This window comes from Oreochromis niloticus, linkage group LG10, assembly GCF_001858045.2.
Source record: "Oreochromis niloticus isolate F11D_XX linkage group LG10, O_niloticus_UMD_NMBU, whole genome shotgun sequence".
NCBI classification, from domain to species: Eukaryota; Metazoa; Chordata; class Actinopteri; order Cichliformes; family Cichlidae; genus Oreochromis; species Oreochromis niloticus.
The window spans coordinates 15,463,529-15,482,713 of NC_031975.2; the positions used below are offsets into that span (position 1 = coordinate 15,463,529).

The window sequence follows — 19,185 nt, forward strand, 5'->3', positions numbered from 1 at the left end:
AGTGGAACACTAAAGAACAGCAGGACATGAGCAAGGGAGCAAGGGTCTGTCTCCACAATAACAGGAAGCAAGAGAATAGTCCTTATAACATCACAACATTTGCAACATCTGCTGCAATGATGCAACAACAGAAAACAGCAACTGGAAGCTTGTTAGCACATAAATGACAGATTGCCACATTGCCAAAATTGAATGCGGTGCTTGACTTGGTAGTGAGCCCGACAGAAAGCCAGTAAAAGTACCAAAAAAAAGCTTTAGAAAAGCTTTTAGGTACCTTAGAATTGGGGATATTGGTGTAGATGCCCAGGACTCAGAGAAGATTTCATGAGGATGTAAGCTTTAGTGCTCTGTGTTGAGAATAGTATTGAGTATTTATGAGTGACTGACTGGCAGGTTGGCAATTCTTTGTTTAAGTGTGTGCGTTTTATGTGTGTGTGTGTGTGTACCTTCACACTAAAAGCTGTCAATCAAATGCTTGTGTATAAAATTGGCAAACACACACACACACAAGCAGCAAATGAGACATAAAATGCAGGCAAACAGCTCTGGTGCCATTGAGTCTGGGTGTCCTCCTCATTCACAAGGCTGCAAATAAACTGAACATACAGGCAAGCACACATACAGGTGAGCACAAGCACTCACAGAGGAGAACAGTCAAACAGATGTACACACAAAGCCCAGATTGGAATTTATACATTGTGGAGAAAGGTACACAAACAAACAGACTCTCACCTGTCCATCAGTCCCTATGGTGCCTCCACAGTCAGTAAGCAGCTCAGACATGTGGTAGTAGCTGGTGAACTCCCAGAGACAGGCTTCCAGGTTGAGGTTCCTGTAGAAGCGCAGTGTGCTGTTCCCCCGCAGAGAGCTGCTGAACTGATACGGCGCAGAGTCCCCCATGCTCTCAGGGCTGCCCGTCGATGCAGTGATGAAGCCGTGAGCTGTGGTGACCTCGGTGTAGTCAAGCAAGTTAGAGCAGCGGTGGTTTCCGACCCGGGTTCCATCGGGACTGAGAGTCAGTTCAAAGTTCGTGAGACGGCGAGTTGAGATCACTGGAAGCATTCCTGCCAGACAAGGACATTTTTGATTTTGAGCGTGTCCAACTACCTTTGATATTCGAACTCAGAGAAACGATTATTGAAAAAAAAAAGTAATCCAGAGAAAAGAAAGAGTAGATAGACAGTTAAAACTGACGGGGGGTGAGGGGTGGGCATAAAAAAGGAGAAGTAAAAAGATGAAGCAGAAGGAAACTGATTAAAAATCAAGAAAGGATTGTTAAGTAGCAGGTGTGCTGGAGGGTTTCTACAGCAGGGTTCGGTACAACCCAGCGAGATCTATATTCTGGCTGTCACGCTCCTGAGGAGCCCCAGACGTGAATGTTACACACACTACATTACACCTCACTTCATCTGTGGTACGAGCTCTGCCTTCAGCTCCTACATACCATCTATGTGAGGCATGGTGACAGTCACTTTGATGAGGTTAGGGTGTTTTGGGTCGTCTGCTCCAGTGTAGCGTAGCTTGGCAGAGAAAGGCTCGGCACCAACAGTCCCCATCTTGCGTGGTTGACACATACCTTTTAATGACAGAAGAGCAGAGAAGAGATATTCTAACACAAGAACAGACACAAGACAGTTACAAAACATTAGAGAATGCAAGATATAGTAACTGGCAATGGCTTACAGCTAATTACATGTGATAAATCCTTATTTAGTTATTCTTTTTTTTACACATTACAAATGCAATATCCTCTTAAATCCCTTTCTGTTCATAACCTGCCCGAACTACTACTGAGTCATATAGTGATTTCCATATTTCTAAGAATACCCTGTGACCACCCTGAGAGAGTGAGTCTGAACTTGTTCCATTTGGGATGTGTAGGTGGAATGAGTGCGGCATAAGTGATAGCATAGCAACAGCAAAAAATTATTATTTTTTTCTTTCCCATTTGAGAAACGAGTGAGAGCTCTGACCCATTCTCATTGCACATAGCTTGTAGCTGCATTGGATTATGATTCATTAGGGCTATTGTAACCAATGAAAATGGTCTGTGGGTGTGTGTCTGTGTGTGTGTGTGTGTGTCTGTATGCCACTTGATTAATCTTATAAAATAGGACAAAGTTGCAGATTAGACAGTGTGTAAAATTGGTTCAGATCTTACCAGCTACAATAAAATTCCACTACATCAATTACCCAATAAATTATTCTTTAAAACTATAACATATGTAGAGGACACGGACCGTTTTCTCAATTAAGCGCTTTTTGTTTTATAATTAAGTACAGCAATAAGACTTACTTAATTTGATCAAGTACCATTGTGATTACAACCCTTATTTTGTTTAGTTTCCTTGCTGGCATTAATATTTTTACTTAAAGATCTGAATACTTGTCGAATAATTTAAATCATAATTCAAAGATAAAAATATTGAACTTCAGGCAACCTATCAATTTAATCACCTTATATCAGTGCCGACCCAATTCAGTGGATTGCTCAGCTGTGGATTCAGCTTGCAAATCTCATATGGGAATCACTATTTAGACTGCTACAGCCTGCGTACAGTTGCTGCTTCCTGCTTGCATGCAAGCCGCTTTGCAACCCACCTTTGCCTCCAGCTCATCATTTTCATCCTGTTTCTGACTTTTATCATTTTCATCTGTGTTGTCAATGGTGGTACTTATAGAACATGTTTTTCTACCCATATTGAGTACTCAAAGAGTTTTGTTAATAAAAGCCTTATTCAAATATTTATGTGGGTGAATGAGGCAAAGGAGTTTTAATATAACGCTCACATTCCCTCCGATGCATTAATTGGAGTGTGAGTACGAGTGTGGGGATGACTGGGGATTCAGTATCTTGTCCAAGTATACTTTGACATGCAGGTTGGAGGAGCCAGGGATCGAACCATCATCCTTCCACGGGTGCCGCTTGTATACTTGCACTGATGTCCCCAAACAGGGCCAAATATAAATGACAGCTTGAATACCAATCCTATTTTATCTAACGTTGCCCTGACTGAACAAAGCTGTAATGTATAATAGGTTGTTTTTGCGATTCTTGTAGAATAATTCTCAAAAAAACACCTGGAAACATCAGGCCCAGATAAGTTTAATTCATTTTTCAGTCCTCACCTTCCACCTGGCTGATTGTGACAACAGGGCTGCTGAGCTCTAAGCCCTCATCCCCGTTCGAATTAACAGCTCTAGCAGCACACTGGACCCTGGAGCCTGCTTGGAAGTAGACTGAATCCAGTGTGATCATCTTGGAGGATGTAAAGAATGTGTCAAAGTCCACCTCCCTCATGGGACTGGTGAAGCCATCAGGGCCAGCTGGGGCACTGATGAGCCAGCGGTAGCGGGTCAAGGTGTTGTTGATGTGCTCGCTGACACAGATAGAGCCCGTCCTGTCATAATCTGGGTATTTTGTGTTGCAAGCCTGGAGGATGGATAAGGAATTTAGCAGGAGTGGGTGGGTAAGCAAGGACAGCAGAGAGATGGAGAAAGATACAGCACATGCCAGAGGAAAGAAGGAGACAGATAATACAAATGAGTAAGTGATGGTTGCTAAGGAAATCCAGATGTTTCAGTGGTTTATATTCTCACATTTGTGGTCTCGGAAATATTTTTTTTTATATTTAGAAAGCTACAAATATTGGATCGAGGGTTAAGCCTCAAATAGATTCTGTAGATTTCCTTTGTAAACCTGTTGACACTGAGCTTCCTGCTACAGCACTCAACACTTCAATTTCGACAAGACTTCTTCATTTTGCCTCTCCAGGGAACCTCCTACGCAGCTGACCACACGGCACGAAAATAAACACACACATGCACTCTCTCTGTCTCTCTCGCACACACAAACACACAGACACAGTTCTAGCCACATTCAGCAGTCACCTGAGGAGCAAATGACTTAACACATCACGACAATCCATTTAAGTTTCTCACTGAACACGTTTTCAAGAGTGGAAGAGATTCTCCTGTGTATGAGAGCATGGCGACTGTGGCCTACCAGGCTGTGTAATGTTTGTTTTAAGAACAGAATAGCTGATTCCTGGTGGACAGTTTGATCCTGAGGAAAAGCAATGCTACCTTCATTACTGGAAAAAACTGTAATAAATGTAACTGTTTTCTATTAAGCTGCTCTCCCAGGTGTTTCTAGAAGGCATGTTGTTGTAGAGTGAGCAAGACTCTTCCTCCAGGGCCACTTGTGTCCCTAAATACCATTTAAGCTTGACTCACTGTGACACAGATGAGTGGATAGCCGGCTGGTGGGTGGAGGCTGTCTGGTGTCCTGGCGACATCATCGTAATGGAGCAACGACGCCACATGAGGAAGGGAGGGAAAGGTGACATCAGCCACGCTGTTGATCTCCTCGATGTAAACGATCACTTTAGTCACCTGGTTCAGAAAAAGAGCTTTAAGGACTACTGACACAGAGGTGTTTCTGAGTAACGAGTTACTATCAGTGAATGTGTTTAAATTCTCGGACATTTCACTCTTCAGACTTTCTGTTTCCTCTTTTATTTCTCTCTCTACTCCTTACTTCTCCTCACTTCTTCTGTCTTTTTTTTTTTAACATAATCTATTATTCATTGCAAAATGTTTTCATTGCCCTTTTGGTTGCAACTACAGTAAAGTGCTGCCGGTGTCTGGGCCAGGACACCCTTGTAAAAAAGATCCCTGATCTCACTGGGACTGACCTGGATAAATATGGGTCAAATCAGAAAAAAAAAAGCTTTTAATCTTTTTACTTTTTCATTAAGCTTTAAATTCCTGAGCTGTCAGTTTGGATTTGTGTGATCGCTCTGTGGCGGTTAAGCATGCGCGCACTTCTGACCTGAGTTTCAGCCACCATGTTTTCATCAGGCTTCAGATGGAGAGTAAACGCTTCCCTCATTTCTCGGACTCCGTCAAAAAGCACCTGCACCTCCACCACATTTTGCTTATCCCCCTGCTTGAACTCAAGGACTGGGCACACACAAATATAGAAACACACAATCATCAGGGAAACAGTCGGAAAATGTAACTGATTAACTGTGGACAAAGCACACGATATAGCACAAATAGATCATTATTAGCAAAAGTGTACTGCACCGATCGATATCTTTTCCTGAGATAAAAGTAATTGACTTGCAAGGCCAGATTTCCACCTCTTTTTTGCCGAATTTACATTTTTACAGGAAATAAAAAGGCCTCGCAGATTAGCCCAATGCACGTTTTATTGCTTCAGAAGAATATATCACTTAGCTAAAAAGCATTGCAGGTTTCTATTTGCATAGTGCCAAAGGTGGTCCATCTCCTTGCACGGTAAGTAATAGAGCTTTGCATTAGAAATGGGCTGCGGCGAGAAAATATTGTGCAATATGAGAAATTCACGGCTGTATGATTCAAAACTGCGGGGAAATTTTAACGGTGGGTAGGCAGGTATAATTTGAATTGACTGAATGTATTCTATAAATATTTCAAGCCTTGATTAAGCTTAGAAAAGTTCACTTTGGGCTAAAAGCTGAACAGATAGAACAAAAGACCTCATCCTGCTGACATGAAGACTGCTGAAATTTTATTAAAAATTACATAACCTCCCACTGGACTATTGCAGAAATCACCTTTCTCCATTTGAAATTATAAATTAATGACCCTTGCCCAAATAAAACCCTATGCCCACTTTCATTAATCTAACATTCCTATAGGGACCCTTGTTTCACCTCTCTGGCTGCCGCAAATGCATAATAGAAATCAATCAGGAGGATATGTGTAGGCCATTAAGTGCAAATTTGGTGTATCTCGTGATTACTAATGGTGCTGTAGAGGTTTATATTTATTAGTGAGTTACTGAAAGTTCTGCTTCACATGTTTCAACGCCACTAACGTGCTGAGAAAAGGGAATCAGAAGGAGAGGAAGACAGCTTTTGGTCTTTAATGGCAGTTCAAAAAGAGAACTGTGCACTGCATTGAAGCTGTTTTATGCATCTGGGGCTTTTAATCATATCACACCATAAGAGGATATGTGTGGGATTTACCTTGAGATACAGGATAATAGTCTTCTCCTGAGACAGCTGACCCATCTTTAGTGTGAACGCGAACCACCGACACTTTTGATGTGTCACCCACTCGTACCACAGGGATCTTCACAGTGGCTACAGCGCTGGCTTCCTTTGGTTCATTAACACTGAACTTGGTGTCCAGAAAACGGATGATGGGTTCTAAGGTGGACAGAATTAAAATGTAAAGCCAAAGTCATTGAAATGTATGCAAAAACTTTTACAACATCAGTTCCAAGTAGATCAAAAAACTGTGTAAAATGTAAATAAAATACAGAATGCAATAATTTGCATTAATTCATGCTTTATTCAGAGTAGAACATAAAAAACATATCAAATGTTTCAAGTGAGATATTTTACTATTTCATGAAAAATATTGGCGTATTTTGACTTTGATGGCTGCAAAAAGTCTTCAAAAAGTTGAGACAGTGGTAAAAAAAAAGGCTGGAAAACAGGTCAGAAACATGATTGGGAATAGAAAGAGTTTCTCAGAAGAACAGGTGGGCAGAGGTTCTTCAATGTGCAACCCCCCCCCCCAAAATAATAATAGAACAATTTCAGAATATTGTTCATCAACATAAAATTGTGTAGATGTAAAATACATCATCATCTACAGTGCATAATACCATCAAAAGATTCAGAGAATCTGGATGCAAGTAGTTTTCAGGCCTCTGAGTGGACGGCATTAAACACAGGCACGATTCTGTCATGCAAATCACTGCATGGGCTCAGAAACACTTCCAGAAATCATCGTCGTTGAACACAGTTCACTGTGCCGTCCACAAATGATGGATAAAGAAAATTTAACCAGTTCAAGAAGGATTTTAAATGAAAAGTTTACTTAAAATGTGGTAAATCATTGAAAGTGGTAAACCTCGTCCTCAGCACTCAATTCAAAATCCTGCATCTATAGTGTCTATTGCACTGGCAGCTTGCATATCTAGAAAGACACCATCAGTGCTGAAAGTTATATACATTTATTTATAAGTCTTAGAGCAACATAAGCTTCCATCCAGACAGTGTCTTTTCCACACCTTGCATATGTCTGCAGCTATTACTGTCTAACAGCATTTATAGTAGTGTGGGTGTTGACCTGACCTGCCTGGAGTGCCGACCTTTCACCAACTGAAAAAATTAGCTGTATAATGAAATTAAAAATAGGAAGAGCCAGGGCTGCTGAACAGCTAGAATCCTATATCAGATAAGAATGGGACAACATTCCTCTCCCAAAAATGCAGCTGGTTTCCTCAGTTCCCAGATGTTTACAGACTATTAAAAGAAGTTTAAACATTTGCTTTGCTTTCCATGTTCTCATGTGAATAAAATAGAAGTTTTGAGATTTGCAAATCACTGCATTGTGTTTTTATATATATTCTACAAAGTGGCACAACTTTTTTGGAAGTCTGATTGTAATTACTACCTGGTCATCAACAATAATGATGTATTGGTGTACTTTAAATTTTCTCTGTGGATTATATTTAAAGTCAGTGCTCTTCATCGGCTTCTATTTTTTAAAGCAGTTAATTTCTGACCTTTTTCAACCTCTGCCTTCTTTCTTCCACTTACTGTCTGCCGTATCCTTGATTTTCACAAGCGATTCATTCAGAGCTCCAACTGATGCGCCAAAATGTGAATTGCTCTTCGGGTTCCCTAAAACCAGCCGGAGCTCTTCTCCATCCTCATACAGCGTGTCATCAACCAGAGACAGAATACACGGCTTCTCCACCTCGCCTAGAATGTACAGCAAAACGGGTGACAAGATGTGACATGTCAAAGAAATTGAAATGGAAGAAAAAAGGCTTCTACTCTTCTTTTATCTGTAGAGGATATAAAATCTTATTTATACAATTATTCTTCCCTTTATTCAGTCCCTCAATGGTTTAAGGAAGCTGTTTGCATGCTGAGTATGTTTGAAAATAAATAAATAAAGAGAACAAAAACAAGAAAAAAAAGGGAACCGTTAAAGCAGTATTGGAGTATGTGGATTTTTTTCTTTTTACATTTCTGCAAAACTTGTTTATTCACCTGAAAAGGTGTCAGCTTTCACAGCGCAGGGAACAAAAGAATTTAATGAAAGCATGCATGATGTAACAGTGCAATTACTGAAGAACCTGGTAAGAAACTGATGACAGAGGCATCTGTGTTTGGCCGCTCATCAAAGTCTGAGGCGACCTGCGCAGAGCCCTGACGGGTGTAACAGCGGACAGAAGATTTATGTCTGATGTCACCACTGCGGTACACCGTTGCTGTGATCTGGCCATCGCTCTCCTCTCCAGTGTACACCGGCTCACGAAACTGGACCTTTGGCACTGTAGTCAAAAAGGATAGTTCAGTCATTTCATAAGATTAACGCAGAGATAATTTCTCCCTGCTGGAATTGGAATAAGCTGAAATGAAAGACCAAATCAAATAACATAGCTGTCACATCAAGCTAACAGTGGTAATGATTGGAACTATGAACACACTGTGACAAATTAATTATAACTTTGCGTTTACTAAAGCAGCTAAATTAAAATCTGAAGAAGTTTGACAAACTTTCTAAGGCTTATTTATATATTTCTATACACATATATTAACAAATATCATTAATTTTATTATATCATTATCATTAATATAAAGAACAGAAAAAACAGGCTGGATAGTGATGCTCTAGCTCAATGCTAATATCATTTTCCTACAGTAATGTGTTCACAGTGCAATTCCAACACTTTGACCGTGTAAGTTTGAATTAATCACATTAAACATAAAGTTAAGATGCCTTTATGAATGTATTTATGAAAATTCTCGGCAATATAGAGTGACTCACAGTCAGATACTGAGTCATTTATGAAGACTGTAGCCTTGCCAGGTTCTCCCAGGATGCCATTCACTGGCATGCGTAAGACCAGCTCAAAGCTCTCAATCCCCTCCAGCTCTGGCTGTCCCAGGTCATCCAGGATGATTACCCTGAACGTCTGCGTGCTGACGCCTGGAGCAAAGTCAAGGTTGTGACTGATGCCAACATAGTCAATACCGGCTGTAAATAAAATATACAGACACGCAGATAAATGACAAATAACGCTACTGGTCAATTCAATTATTCTCATCTGTCAGAAGCAATGCTTTAACTGTACGGGAGCTCACCTTCTGCAGAAACGGGCTCTGCCTTGCGAGAGCTGACAGTAACGGCTGCAGATTTGGACAAATCCGTTCCCGTCCTCCACACTTTGATCTCCACATACCCATCGCTCTCATCCACATGATACTCTACCTCCCCAAAGTAAAACACAGGAACTGGGGAGCAAAGACAAGAAATAAATAAATGGCTGTAATTACTGCTTCTCAATTCCAGACTACAGCTTCATAATGTCCGTGTAGTTTCAATGATTTCTGTCTTTAAATGTATTAGTTCACTCATTTTTTTAAAATATTAACACTCTGAGATATTCAGTATTTGGGGGCTTTTAAGGTCAGCACACATGTGGCTTTTTCTTCATACTTTAACTTGACAGCTGACGTAGCATATATGAGCTAAATCAGCAGAAGTAGTGGTACTAATCTATAGATCTGTATAGATCTCCAGCAGCCACTTGCAGCCCGGCATGATTCATTTGTATAGCCAGTAGCTGGACACAACGGTCAAAAAGCGGCAGGCCATTAGTCTGAAGTTAAACTGCAGGGGAGTGTGACCTTTCAACATCTATCGGCCTTAAATCCACACATTTTTAATTTTAATTGTTTCTCCTGACAGAATAATTAAGCACTTTTAACAAATATGGATGCTGTTAACACTGAAACAAAGCCTGTGTGTGTATGTGTGAGTCTTTTTCCCTGACTGTAAAGTAGTGAGATGGAGAGACAAAGAGAATGCGGCCCCCCAGACTGCTCAAAGGCTTGTTTGAACTAGGATTGTTTCCTGAGGCAGCAAAGTGGAGGCAGTCCAGTGTGTATTTGACAGTTTCATCTCTCACAAGCCGCCCCCCCCCCCCCTTTCCCCCGCACCCGCGTCGAGTCATAAAAAGTGACAGAATAAAAGTTCTTCTGTCTCCATTTTAAACTGGCCTGTTTCTTATATTCCGGCATATAATCCAAAAATAGCACGTGTGTTATCGTGTTTTCGTGTCACGATCAAATACTTAACAAGCCAGAGATTTTTTTTTTATTCTGAATATTACTCTACTGATATATGAACTTTCATATTTTATTTATATACTTTAACTAGGGCACATAACAAAAGCTAAGTGGAGTACTTAACAAAGGGACCGAAAAAAAAAAAAAATCCGCAGTAGCATTTTGACTGCCAGCTTCACATAACAAGTGACAGCTCAGGGTAATAATATCCAGCGAGTATTGCACATCAAGTGCAGCCTGTGCCCTCTCTCGCCCCATCCAAAGACTTCTTTCCTCAATGCATCTGTGTTTCTCATTTACCTTTTCTTCCTACACACTCACTGTTATCTAACAGATGCATCACTGGCTTGTAATGCAAACAGAATGTGTGTATTTGCACAAAGGCAGAGTAAAAAGCAAAGTAACAGACTGCGTAGGTAGGAAAAACACATGGATAAAAACGTCTGACCGTAAACACTGGCAAACAAGGGGCTTGTAAGAGTGTGGACGTGTAGCTTATCTTTAAACACTAAATGCAAGCAATCTGGCTCCAGTTCCTTCTGTGCTCAGTGAGGACACTTCTGCTAGGATGCTAATAAACATGTCTGTATTCACACATGTCTTGACTGCGCTCCCCTCTGCGTGACACCACAAGAGGGAGGTGAGTGATGACTGATGAATGAGAAATGAATCCTCTCTCCCCTCAAGGACAACGCCTGTGGTTTAGCACTCTGAAGTGTGTGTGAAGGCTGGGGAAGGTGTAAAGCCAAATTATGATAATTACCAGTGTGTGGGTGTCTGTAGCCATTTGTGTGTCACTGCACCTTTAAATGCAGTTTATAGCACATTCTCAGCTGTCCTGTAAAGAATGGGCCCTTTTTTGCAGGAGGCTCGCTAATACAAACTGTCTGTATGCAGTATTTCACTTGGTAGGGAGGCTTTTAGTAATAAACGTCATCTGATCGTGGAATGATTAAGAAGGTAGGTCATATCTAACTATAATAAACAAACCTTTGTCTTTTAGTTGGCATTTAGCTTTTATTAGCTAGAATAGTGGAAAGGGTTGAAAACAGGGCATCGTGACACACAGGGAACAGACTGGCTCACATTTGAACCCTGCAGCAGCCTTCAGCATATGGGTCACCTACTCCTCCAGGTTTTCTACAGTGGCACCTGTGAAATCTGTTGGTTTTTGGGGTTTTATTGTTCTTTTTTCTCCTCCTAGACCATCAAAACTTGGACCAAACCCTGCCACACACAGACTGCTCGAAGAAATTAAAGGAACACTTATTAATCAGAATATAGCATCAAATCAATTAAACTTTTGGGATATTGATTAAAACAGTGCTGTAAGTTAAACAGCAGAGGAGGTTAATCAGTTTTAGAAGCTGTACTAGAGGGGCAACAATGAGACAACCCCCATAACAGGAGTGGTTTTACAGGTGGAAGTCACTGACATTTTTTCCCCTTCTCATCTATTTTGAATTTTTTTTTCTTCATTAGTTTTGCATTTGGCTAGGTCACTTCTGTTGGCATGAGACGACACCTGGACCCTACAGAGGTTGCACAGGTAGTCCAACTCATCCAGGATGGCACATCAATACGTGCTGTTGCCAGATGGCCATGAAGGAGAGTCCAGCGGATGGACAGTTATTGTAGGATAGCTGGACAGAGCCATAGAAGGTTCTTAACTCAACAGCAGGACCAGTATCTGCTCCTTTGTGCATGATGGCACATTTCAGTAAACGTGCAAACTGAATTTCAGTGGTCATATTTCGCATTTCCCTACCAAAAAATTAAGAAATAATGGGTAGTTGAAGACTTATACTGTAGAAAAATAGTATTGCTGATAACAGCACAAACAAAAACTCTCCTGTTCTAAGTTCACCTTCTGGAATGCAAAGTAACCCGACTGTTTCCCCTCAGTCAGGGCGTACAAAATAGCCAGAGGTATTCTGCAGCTTTGGTGTGACCAACACTCAGGCTGCCCTAATATTGAAATGAAGGCCTGGGTTTCCAAGAGATACTCAGAGCTAATCTACAATTCTACAAACTCAGCTGTGGCCATATGCACCCATCCGAAAAGTCTGCGCGTTCGTCTCTCCTTGGCAGGGTACAAGGAGATGACAACACTCACTTTGAGTCAAAATGTGCAACCATGCAGAGCGCAACACTCAGGGCGACAGGTACTGTAGAGTTTAATCTGATAAAGTACTAAATCAAGCAGATATCTCTGGGACTTTTTTTCTCAGATGAAGTGAGAAAACCCTGTGTGTGTGTGTGTGTGTGTGTGTGTGTGTGTGTGTGTGTGTGTGTGTGTGTGTGTGTGTGTGTGTGAGAGAGAGAGGTATAGTGGATAAATAGATGGAAGGAGAGCAGCCAGGTGAACTTGACTCTAACCTGAGGGAAGGAAAAATGGGGCTAGAGAGAGGACTACCAGTCACACTTAAGTGTTCTTTAAGTGCTTTTCTCACCATTTACCTTACCTTACCTTCACACATAAACATCCATGCAGATGCAAGGAACCATGTGACACAAGTAAACACATGCTGCATTACTCTTGTTTCACTATTTTCCTGGCCAATTGGAGGTTGCACTAAAGAAAATGAGGCTGCAGTTTGACTGCCTGGGTGCAGGTATTAGAGCGCTGTCAGACAGCGTATTATCCTCTGGGAGGCTAAAAATGACACATAATCTCTCACTGGAGTTGGGTTCTCACAAACACATTTCCATTGCTTTGAACTCAGCACCAAGTCTGAAGTCTTCTGACAATTTACTAACAATCAGACAATGTGTCATGTTTCTTGTTAACTAGCCCCCAGATGCCTCCCCGCACATATGCACAGTCAATTTGGCACAATTGTCTGTATCCCTAAATGAGTTCTCAGTTGTAAGTCGTCATTGTTTTATTTATCCCAGACTGCCGTTTGGCAGTAGCATGATGAGGCCTCCGTGACACAAACGGTTCATGACAAAATCAAAGACGTCCTAAAAGGAAAGCAAGATTATAAAATGTCTGTAAAATAACACTTCATTTTTCTACATTTTAATCTTAAACCCAATAAAGAGCCTTGCAACAAACTACAGAAAATGAGTAAGGATGTGTTCTCAGCTTGATTATATATATTACAATTTTTTGATTTGACTTTTTCCTTTGTCCTAAAACGTTGGCTCTTACTCTGCTGCTTTAAATCTGCCCGTCTGTATTTGTCCAGATAGATGACAAATGGGTGTCTGAACAACAAGCGTGTAAGCTGAGAACCACGTTGCGCATAAAGGCAATGAAGACCCAAATTCATTACCGACATTACAGCCTTATTTCCAAAAGAGATACAAAATATTGTGACTTTTACTGACTTTCACTTTTTAATCTATATGGTGGCATTTAGCAAAAAATCCAGAGCACAGACATCATTCTGTCACTGTGAAGTCTCTAAAGTAAATCAATGCAGAATAGTGAGATGGTGGAGAACGCATACAGATTGCAATAGGTATTTCCCAGCAGGCATGTCAGTCCCCAGATAAATCATCTACACATTTCTCTTGCTTTCAGAATATTTAATCTACTTTGGTCCATACCATGCTGTAACTGGATGAAAGCAGACAAGGGACACGTGTGATAATGCAGTCCCACCGGACTTGTGCTCGCTTCTCGACTGTAATTAAAAATTGTCAGAATAGCAGCGTGACAGGAGTTTGATTCCATCTGTCTGCTGTGAGTGCAGGGTCTATTTCAGCACTCTAATCCTGCGTGCCTTAACACCCGCTAAGTCTGTGAAACCAGCATAATTAAGAGAAATTCTGTGATATGAGGGCTCCGAAGACAATTCAAAACAACAGAAATTCAAGCACTTGTTTGAAAGAGTGCATATAAGCACGTGCGTTTTAACATTAATACCAAGCTGAAATAAATCAAATCTTCTAAATCTCTGGAGCGAGACAAGAACCTTTTGCAAAGTTCACCACAGCTGCTGCGATTCAGGTTATGGTACATCACATCTGGCGGCAAAATGGTTTGACCACAAATAGATTTTGAAGTTTTCTCTATGAAGCTGTTAGAACTTCTAGAAATGCTCACTTGAAATATAAAGTTAGAAAGCTATTATTAGAAAGCATTACCATCATCCAAATCTTCCAAGATGTTAACTTTGGTGGTGGGGTAGTGCATTCCCAGACGTCCTCCCACAGGCAGTGACAGAGTAACGTTGAAGCTCTCTTCTCCCTCGTACAGGGAGTCGTCTATGATCACCACGCGGCACAGCTTCTCCCTCTCACCCTTGTCGAAGCGAAGGAGGCTGCTGTTTTCCTCGGGACGGGAGATGTAGTCCGAGTAAGAGAGGACAGTGGTGGGAATGGTTCCTGAGGCCGAACCTTTAAAAAGACCAGCAACAAGAATGGTGAGTACAATGCACAAAAACATAAAAAGAATCAAATATGGTTGAAAAGACCTAATGAAAAGACCATAAATGGTATCCTCTGTACAAAGAGGATGTGTTATTGATACAAATCTTTTACTGTAATACACTGTTCAAAAAAAATTAAAGGAACACTTTGAAAACGCATCAGATCTCTGTGGGAAAAAATCATCGTGAATAATTATATGGATATGGACTGGGTAAAGTGTGTAAGCAATGAAAGGCTTGTCTGATGGAAATAAAATTGATCAACCTACAGAGGTTTGAATCAAAGTGAAAAAATGATGCAGCAGCTTGCCCATTTTGCTAAAATTCCATTGCAGCAACTTAAGATGGTACTCCGCAGTTTGTATGGCCCCCACGTTCTTGTATGCATGACTGACAATGTCGGGGCATGCTCCTAATGAGATGACACCAGGTGTCCTGGAGGGTCTCATCCCAGATCTGAACCAAGGCATCCTGGACAGTCTGAGGTGCAACATAACAGCATCACAGGGACTTAAAATGATGTGCTAGAGGTGTTTTACTGGATTTATGTCAGCTAAGAGTGGGGGCCACTCACTGCACCAGCGTAGGGTCTAAACATTTGTTTCACGGTTTGTTCGTCTCTCTATCTGTGAACGATGTTACAAGCAGCATAATGTTCTCTGCGTCTTCTCCAGACCCTTTCACATCTGTCACATGTGCTTAGGGCGAACCTGCCCTCATCTATGAAAACCACAGGATGTCAGTGGTGGTCCTACCAATTCTGGTGTTCTTTGGAAAATACCAATCAGCTTCACAGTGTCAGGCAGCGAGCACAGGGCCCACTAAAAGATGTCGAGCCTTCAGGCCATCCTCATGAAGTCTATTTCTGATCAGAGACATTCACACCAGTGGCCTGCTGGAGGTCATTAGTGTGACCTGGAGGAACAGGATGGCAGTGCTCTTCCTGTTTCTCCTTGTACAGAGGAGCAGATACTGGTCCTCCTGATGGGTTAAGGACCTTCTACAACCGTGTCCAGCTCTCCTATAGTAACTGCTTGTCTCCTGTACTCTCCTCCATGCTCTTAAGTATGTGCAAACCTTCTGATAAACCCTCACTGTGCAATCCTGGATGAGTTGGACACTGAACCTACTGTTCATTTCATTAACACCAAAGTAGCTGAAACTAATTAACAACTCTCTTTGCTACTTAACTGACCAGATGATATTCTCTGATTAAAAATAGTTCCTTTAATTTTTTTGAGCTGTGTATAACAACTTGGATTAAGAGCATAAAAATAAATATGTAAATAATGAAATGAAGAAAACATGAAGGTGTTGTGTGTATCAGTGCTACAAATCTGTATTTGAATTTCATAAGATTCAGATTTTCAGCAGAGCTAAACTTTGACTTTTAATTGCAGCAAGTCCATTAGGTCTGTCAGTGTATGGCAAGGAGCACAGAAGTAAATTTCCATCAAGTTTTGCCAAATTTGTTAGAAATCTTTCATTTTTCACATGCTGTCCACTTCATTAACCGTGAAAAGCAACTAATAGTATGGCTGAATTATTAAAAGGGAAGAGGATGTTGTGGAGCATGTAAGGAATCAAGAATTCTTGCAAAACTTAACAGCTAAGTGTGATCCTGCTGTGCTAAGGCTGCTAACATGTGATTTGTGAAAATGCAAATGCCGTGTGAACAGCTTCTTTTCCAGAGAGCTGACTTGACTTTAAACAGATTTAATGGGTACTGTCAAACTGCATAGGTGGTGACAAAAGCTGCACCCGACACTCCACCTACACATGAATATAACAAAGACATCGCCTGTCATCCAGACGCATATATCACAAGACTGAAACATGCCTCGCTTTTCAGGTTTTAACAATTATATGATCTATTTGTTTTGTTATTTGAAGTAAGGACAGCTGAGACTTCATTATACAGGTGAATATAACGTATGTAAATCAGACCCAGCTTTTTATACCATTAAACAAGTGGTGTGATCACTGTGTCCGCAAATATGGCAGGATTGCAGCGTATACTGGGGTGAAATGGGTTAGATGAGGTGAAAAAGGCCAGCCTGTACCCTGCTGTGTGTAGCAGACCACCATGAGCTCCTCGCTGATGTCTCCACTGCGGTGCACTGGGATGAAAAGCTCTCCAACATCTTCCTCTACTGAGCGGATCTGTTCAGGGAAAAATACAGTCGACTCTGTTTGGAAGGGGAAAAGAGAAAACGAGACAGTGAAAGAGAGTGAGAGTCAGGGGAAAAAAAGAAAAGGGTAATGATATGTATAACAATCTGCAAAAATCCACAGTGCATTAGGCCATCAAGGACTAATACAGGCTTTTGTTCTGGTTCTGCATTAGCGAGCTGCAGCTGACATTTTCCTTTAATTTTTTTTTTATTCCATTGAAGTGGTGGTCCTGCAGTGTGCTTATTCATATTCGAGAATAACTCTCCATCGGTCTTTTGGTTTGGTGTAACCAGACGGGCTCTTCAAAGAGACCGCTTTAGAAGTTTTTCTTCTTGCTTCACGTGTCGCGGACAATTACACATGCAAGAGTCTGAATTCATACCATAGAGTCAATCAGCTGTTAGTTTCACCCATCTACAGCTCCATACTCAGAGGGGTCAATCATCTCTCTCATATTTTTTTCCCCGCCTTTCTCTCCGTCTCTGACTGGAGTTTTTGATTGAGGGAGAAACTTTGAGCTAGTGAAAGCATCATCTATCAAAGCGCAGAACTTACTGGCATTATAGAAACAATAAATTTTGGGGGCTATTTTCCACAGACGCACTGGGACCAATAAAAATACTAACAGAGTGGCCGAAGCTTCAGCTCGTCCCAGTTCTTCGCGTGCCTTGGTTTCGTGCACTCTCTGAAAGAATCGATGACTGAATGATGGGAGGTGAAAAAAACTGACGAGAACTTCAATTAAAAAGGCGAGGACTGGAGCGTGAAACAGATTTATATCTGACTCAATGCCCGGCGTAAAGAGAGATCAGCAACCTGAGCTGGCTGTTTGGGATGAAGTCATCAACATAAGACAATCTCACACACAGCTGGGGGGAAGGGGCAGGTCGAATATTTCTTTTCTCTTACGATAAGTCGCTAAATTGTTCTCACAGTCTTCTTCCACCTCCCCGACTTTTTTTCATTCTGTTCCTGTCCACAATCTGTCACTCCCCGGGGACTCATACAAGGAGACTGAGGTCCACCGCTTACCTATTCCACACACACGAGTAACGTTACAACCTGATTTTCTTCCCTCTTTCCACACACGTACTGTACACTTAGTCTCCTCCTCGCACTCTTCTATTGCCTCTAAATCCACCTACGGTTTGGAAAAGCACATTTTCAGCCAAGTGGGTCAAGTTCACCTCTTGGAGGAAAACCCACAGTCATTTTTAAATCATTCATGGGGATTGGAACATAAACACAGGCTTTTATGCCGGGTGTTAAAACGGCGAATCCTTGCACCTGATTTTCCTATTGTTTCACCAAACAAAATAAAAACTGTTTTTGTTTTCTTTTAGTCCAGCTTTTCTTTTCTTCCTATGCCTTGAACTTCTCCATTATTGATAATTTCATAAATATTCTATGGATGCTGGGATATTTTCCTTGCTGCTGCTGTTTGACTGTGTTGTGATAAATGTGCATTTTACTCATTACCACCTTGTAATGCTGGTCATGCCCAAAATGGAGATGCACATGTATAACAAATGAACCTCTAAAAACCTGCAGTTAATAGCACAATATAAGTAAAACACAATACAGGGTAAGAAGATGTAGCTCCTCGCTTGAAAGCTCTGTGTTTACGACTAGAGACAAGTGTCCATGATGACACACAAAACACAAGTACGTTCTTGTTTGTTTAGCAGAATGACCCTGGTGCAAACGCAGTAAAAGTTGTTCTGATGTATTGTGTTCTTACTGAGAACACAAGAACTATACGACCACCTGTAGCAATGTGGCTGCTGCTTAGAGTATGCAGTCCAACAACAGGCGTTTCCCGTCATCTTTAGTCATCATTGCGTATGCATTACATATATAAAGAAGAAAATTTTAGCAATCACATGGGCAAACTGCAGGTAAAAAGTAGAAACACACACACATCTCTATAAAGTATGCATTCTTGCTTAAAACACCAGAGAAAAACTCCCAGCATCGACACAGACAAGTGCAGTTTGTTCGAGCAAACTCCACTCCTTAATTTTGGAGCACTTTTACTTAACGATCCTCTCTCCTCCTCTAAAGCTGATATTAGCCAAGCTGACATGTTCTCCAGGGAGTGACTCTCCGGGATAACCAGACGACCAGACAAAGCCCGTTTTCATCATTAGAGAAAGAAGCTGGAGTACAGCTAACGCCACAGGCATAGCTAAAGCTTCACCAACCCATTAGAGTACAGAGTGGCACATCTCTGTCACATTAGACAGTCCCCCGAGAAGACGGAAAACAAACCAGCCCCTGCCCTCCACACACTTCATAATTAACCCACTGGGGAGGATAGATTGAGGAGGGAAAATGTGGCATGGGGAGTGATACTGAGAAACAAAGGACAAGAAAACAAATGAGAGAGGGGTTGAGAGCAACTGCTGTATGTCACTATAATGGACGCTTCAGCGTTTCCATCTTTGGTGCTCAACTGTAATTACTTGGAAGTTGCACTG

General features: G+C 41.3%; 1 protein-coding gene across 2 annotated transcripts in view; it reads right to left on the minus strand.

The window, feature by feature from the left end:
* The window catches only part of frem2a (FRAS1 related extracellular matrix 2a), a 68,403-nt gene that overhangs the window by 6,484 nt on the left and 42,734 nt on the right, over positions 1-19,185 (minus strand). For both annotated transcript variants that reach the window (XM_019363929.2, XM_025910797.1), the window contains exons 5-16: positions 16,594-16,719; positions 14,247-14,498; positions 9,162-9,311; positions 8,845-9,054; positions 8,150-8,347; positions 7,605-7,769; positions 6,018-6,200; positions 4,835-4,965; positions 4,237-4,395; positions 3,130-3,433; positions 1,445-1,576; positions 733-1,064 (exon numbers count right to left, since the gene is read on the minus strand). In XM_019363929.2, the coding sequence (XP_019219474.1) occupies positions 733-1,064; positions 1,445-1,576; positions 3,130-3,433; positions 4,237-4,395; positions 4,835-4,965; positions 6,018-6,200; positions 7,605-7,769; positions 8,150-8,347; positions 8,845-9,054; positions 9,162-9,311; positions 14,247-14,498; positions 16,594-16,719 (2,342 nt within the window). The remainder of the gene's footprint in view (positions 1-732; positions 1,065-1,444; positions 1,577-3,129; positions 3,434-4,236; positions 4,396-4,834; positions 4,966-6,017; positions 6,201-7,604; positions 7,770-8,149; positions 8,348-8,844; positions 9,055-9,161; positions 9,312-14,246; positions 14,499-16,593; positions 16,720-19,185) is intronic.